Source organism: Capsicum annuum, chromosome 3 (assembly GCF_002878395.1).
Source record: "Capsicum annuum cultivar UCD-10X-F1 chromosome 3, UCD10Xv1.1, whole genome shotgun sequence".
Classification (NCBI taxonomy): Eukaryota; Viridiplantae; Streptophyta; class Magnoliopsida; order Solanales; family Solanaceae; genus Capsicum; species Capsicum annuum.
Window position 1 is genome coordinate 23,902,128 of NC_061113.1, and position 4,967 is coordinate 23,907,094.

At 31.7% G+C, this 4,967-nt stretch overlaps 1 protein-coding gene across 1 annotated transcript; it reads left to right on the forward strand.

Moving 5' to 3' along the window:
* Positions 1-396: 396 nt before the first annotated feature.
* LOC107864107 (phosphatidylinositol/phosphatidylcholine transfer protein SFH4) lies at positions 397-4,686 on the forward strand. Its single transcript, XM_016710377.2, has 7 exons — positions 397-719; positions 1,230-1,347; positions 1,650-1,738; positions 2,007-2,053; positions 2,341-2,429; positions 3,341-3,474; positions 3,743-4,686. Exons 1-7 carry the CDS (start codon positions 615-617, stop codon positions 4,439-4,441), a joined length of 1,281 nt encoding a protein of 426 aa, XP_016565863.1. The 5' UTR covers positions 397-614; the 3' UTR covers positions 4,442-4,686.
* Positions 4,687-4,967: the final 281 nt, after the last annotated feature.

Here is a 4,967-nt window from a genome sequence, read left to right on the forward strand (position 1 = left end):
ATTAAAACACATTTGTACAATTGAGTTTAACATTTTAAAATCATTTATCAATACTACAATCAACTCACCTAGAGGAGCTATTCATAAACCATTACTAATATTCTATTTCGAGAAGTTAGTTCTCCACTTTCTTAATATTCTTCTTTTCTGTTCATTTGAACTATACTTGTTCCACAAATAAATAATAAATAAAACTATTAATAAAGAGTGGAGGGCAGAAAGAAGAAGAAGAACGACAAATAATAATAGTAATAATATGATAATAATAAAATTAATTAATAAATTGATAAAAGTAATGGAAGTGGGCCTGACGTTTTCCGTTAGGCCTCACTCTGTTGACCATCATTTAACGTCTTCATTCCGTCACTCCTATATATACGGGCTCTCTCTCTTTCTCTCTTATTTAAACAACTACTACTACTTCAAATATTTGCTTTCTCCATCATATTAATAGTATTATTATTATTATTATTATTTTGGTGTTGAAAATGGTTGAGTAAAGAAGAAGAGTAGTATCTTTGTCTTAATATTTTTTTGATAGATTCAATCATCTTTTTCGTTGAGGAACCAATAAGGAACTAGTAGTGTTTAATTAATTTGTGGTGTTGAGAAATATGGGGAAAAAAGAGCAGACCAACAACAACCAACAGAAAGACAAAGAAAGAGTTCAAGCTGTTCTTCAACTTCTTAAAAAACATGCTCCTCTTTCTGTTAAACAGGTACTCTTTTTTTCGTTCTTGCATATGTCTTCTTTTTGTTTTCGGGTTCATTTCTCATATGATCAGTCAACTCAACTGATGGTTGTTATTTTTTTGGAAATTCACTTGTCTTCTTGATTTTCAATTTTCTTCGATAAAGGAAGTGATTTTTTTTTTGTTAGATAATAGTAACTATTAATTGAATGAATGACCACTGATGATCACCGCTGGGTGTGTCTTAACTAGAGGTTTCGATTTTGAGTATCAGTATGGAAGTGACACTGACCACTAAAGGAGTGCAGCGGATGCGGCAGCTTCTCATCCATTGTTTCTCCCTTAACTATAGGTCTTGATTTCAAGTCTCGAATTAGTCGAAATTTAATGCGGCTACCACATATCAAAGAAAAATTTAAAAATATATTAACTAAGTGAACATTTGTAAAATCAACTTCTTCTTTTTTGTTTTTTTTCTAAAAATTTTAGAATTATAACTGAAGTTTTTTTTTCGTTTTTGTTGTGTTGTTTGAACAGGAGAAGTTGTGTAACAGTGCTTGTATAGAGAGATTTCTGAAAGTGAAAGGTGAAAATGTCAAGAAAGCTGCTAAGCATTTGAGGAATTGTCTTACATGGAGAGACTCTTTAGGCATTGGTAAATTTTTTAATTATTATTATTTAATTATCATATTTTCAAATGTTAATAGAAGAAAGAAAAAGGAATTAAATTTTGTCTTCTCTTTTTGTTTGTTCTAAAGAAGTAAAGAATCAGAGAATCTCCCTAGTTTTCACGTGCTTTTTTTTTCTCCAAAAAAAAAAGTTTTGAATGATTTGAGTTCATTAAAGTATGCAAAAAGAATAAGAAGATAAAAAAACTGTGTTATGATTAAAGTAAATTAAATCCTAAATAAAATAGTGAAAAAACTCTATTTCACTTTATTTATTTGAATGTTGCAGATCATATTATGGCTGATGAATTTTCTGCTGAGTTAGCAGAAGGGGTAGCTTATGTTTCTGGTCATGATGATGAATCTAGGCCTGTTTTGGTAATTTTATTTATTTATTTATTTATTTATTTTGATTTTTTTTGAATCTTATTACTTCCTTTCTTAAATTTAACCTTATGTCTATCGAAAACAGCCTCTCTACTTCTTCAGAGGTAGTGATATGAACTGCGTACTTCTTACCCTCCTCAAACCTCACTTTATGGGAATACACTGAACCTGTTGTTGTTGTTATTGTTTTTGTTAAATTTAACCTTATAAACACTTTTTCAGTAAATAATTATTGCTATTTTTGTTGGCCAAATTATAGATTTTTCGCATCAAGCAAGACTATCAGAAATTTCACTCACAAAAATTGTAAGTACTTTGATCTTATCTGCACGAATACAATAAAGTATTGTAATGTTACTGTTATTATTATTTATTGAAATATAACCGTTTAAAGTTAAAATTCAGTAATTTTTGAATATAAGTACTTTGATCTTATCTATATGAATATGATAAAATATTTATAACGTTACTGTTATGATCTAATAAAATTTAACCATTGAAAGTTTTGTGAAACTGAAAATATTAGATCTAATGAGATTTAGCCCTTGAAAGTTTTGTGGAACTAAAAATATTGTGGCTAAAAATGACTGTAGGTTTACTCGATTGCTAGTGTTTACATTGGAGGTGGCAATTCAAACAATGGCCAAAAATGTTGAACAATTTGTTATTCTATTTGACGCCAGTAAGTCCTCTCTTTTTTCTTTTAATGACAATATTACCCTTGTTTAGCTCATCATCAATTTGAAAAGAGAGGGTAGATTAGTAATCTGACGATGTATTTACTTACATAACAAACCAGAACTCAGCTCTCTTCAGTTTGGGAAATATAATTAATGTACATTCTATTCTATATTTTGATGTGTTCTCGAGAAATTTATCTCAAAATACATTTCTAATTCATTTTTACTTGTTCACTTTAACATATCAAGATAAAAATAATTATTTTTTTATATTTTCCTTAACATTAGTTACTCAATATTTTTTTTCTTAAGTGATTAGTCCGTTGAAAACTTTCTATCCACAAAAAGTAAGTTGAACATAGATTCTGCCCTTCTCAACAACACTTGTGAGCTTACACTATTGCAGACTAGACTTCTTAAAGACACCTTGTTTAGTAGTAGAAAATTTATGTAAATACCATTTCAGATCTTTTTAATTTCCAATGTCACGCCTAATTTTTTTAATTAAAGAGCAATTAATTAACTAATCAATTTTTGCCTGCTACCCTCTACATTTAGGCAGGCAAGATTCTGAAATATTTTCATGCTTTGCCTGGAGTGCCCCTGAGGTGTTGCTTTCAAATTAGAGAATTTAGGGGTATAAATTGTCAATTCTCATATAGAAAAACTCAATAATGTCATGCAAAAGTGCCCATAATTCTACTTTTTCTTACCCTGTCAGAATCCAGAACTCAAAGCACAAAGGTGAAAAAAGAGGAAAAAATTGAACATGGCCTGCAGTTGAATTTGAATTTGTTATTTGCTTTTTTCACTTTTATAATTGTTTCATTGGGATAATGACAATATGAGTATTTATTTTTGAGGGGTACATTTGACTAAATCAAATCATTGGGGACTGCTTTGTAATTTGCAGGCTTTTTCAGGTCTGCATCAGCTTTTATGAACATCTTGTTGGCTTCACTGAAAATTATTGCTGATTATTATCCTGGTAGACTTCACAAAGCTTTTGTTATTGATCCTCCTTCACTTTTTTCCTATCTTTGGAAGGTATTTTCTAACTCTATCCACTATTTGGAGTAATATTTGTCATATATAGCTACAAACTTCGTTAAATTATGCATATAATGTGGTGGTATTTCTTGTTTGGTGATCGACAAATGTTCATTATGCTGGATTTCATATCATTTCTGATGGAGTTAACGTATATATACTGACATAACGCATTTTAATCTGTTGTTGTGCATGTAACATGTCTTATCACCTTTGATAGTTAAAGTTAAACTAATTAGCGATTTATTATTTTATTTTGTTGTAGGGTGTTAAGACATTTGTTGATCTAGCACCATCAACAATGGTGGTATCATCACTTGACTTTGAAGAGTCATTAGAGTTCAATGACTTCACAACATATCCAAGAGCAGCATCACTTAGATTCAATCCTTCTTCAATACCATCAAGTGGCAAAATTGGCTCATGCTCTTCATCGAGATTCTCATTTACCGTCTCACATCATTTTGATTCTGTTAAGCCATGGTACCTGTCATTAACTGACACATCATCAGCTAAAGTGGGACCCACCACCAACACTAAAGTACTGGGCCCAGCTGCCATCTCACCACTCAATGCTAGGTCCTACTCATTTGCATCACCCATTGATAGGGCTCCACGTGGCAACTACAACAACGACGTGGGCCCTATCAAGAAGGGTTTTTTTCCATCAACACCTTTGCCACAAAAGACTCAAGAAATGGCTGATCATTCGGAGATTCGTCATCCTAGGGCTATGAGACCATCGTTTTTTCAATCTCCGGCCATGTTCTTCAAGAAAGATGGTCATGTTGTTAGTCGGGCCGATAAGTGTCGCGAATCGTTCCAACCATTCTTGAAATTCTATCGAAGGCCGTATGATGAGATGACTTATCGGTCAAAGATGAGACCCCCACTAGGGGGACTTATCTCAATCGTCTCACCACACCTCAGGCGTCGTCACATGTCAGTCTCTCAACGGTTTTGATTGATAAAAGAAGAAAGAAGCGAAGAACTAAAGGGGCGTAAGCACAACAAATGTCGTACAATTGAGTGATACGATGGAAGCGAGACTTTACTTTTTTCTTTTTATATTATATATCAGGATTGGTCTGATTAATCTAAGTACATAAATATATGTCCTTACTATGATCGTTGAGCAAGGGAGTTTGCTTGCTCCTAAACAAATAATAGATTAATTGTTTAATTATCAATTCTCTCAATGTTTCGCAATTCATTATTGTTTAATTAGTCATGCTATATTAATTTTGTTTTGGCAAAAGTGAGATCTTTAATTGTTTCTCTATGGTAAAAATATTGACAACGTCCAAAGTGGGATGTGAAATATTGTGCAAAAATGTCTCATTTAGTGTTATGTAGTCTTTACTATAATTACTATTAGAGACATTTTACCTTTGGGTAATGAAAAAACAATGTGTGGAAACAAGACATCGTGGTCGAAACGATGAACATCACATATATTGTAAGTAAAAACATTTATTAGCTAATCAAAT

What these genes read in the sequence shown, in the direction of transcription:
- LOC107864107 (XM_016710377.2), top strand. Translation starts at nt 615, where the DNA reads ATGGGGAAAAAAGAGCAGACCAACAACAACCAACAGAAAGACAAAGAA. An exon ending in AAATTTCACTCACAAAAATT is followed by an intron (nt 2,054 to 2,340) that starts GTAAGTACTTTG and finishes AAATGACTGTAG; the next exon opens with GTTTACTCGATTGCTAGTGT. An exon ending in TTTTTTCCTATCTTTGGAAG is followed by an intron (nt 3,475 to 3,742) that starts GTATTTTCTAAC and finishes ATTTTGTTGTAG; the next exon opens with GGTGTTAAGACATTTGTTGA.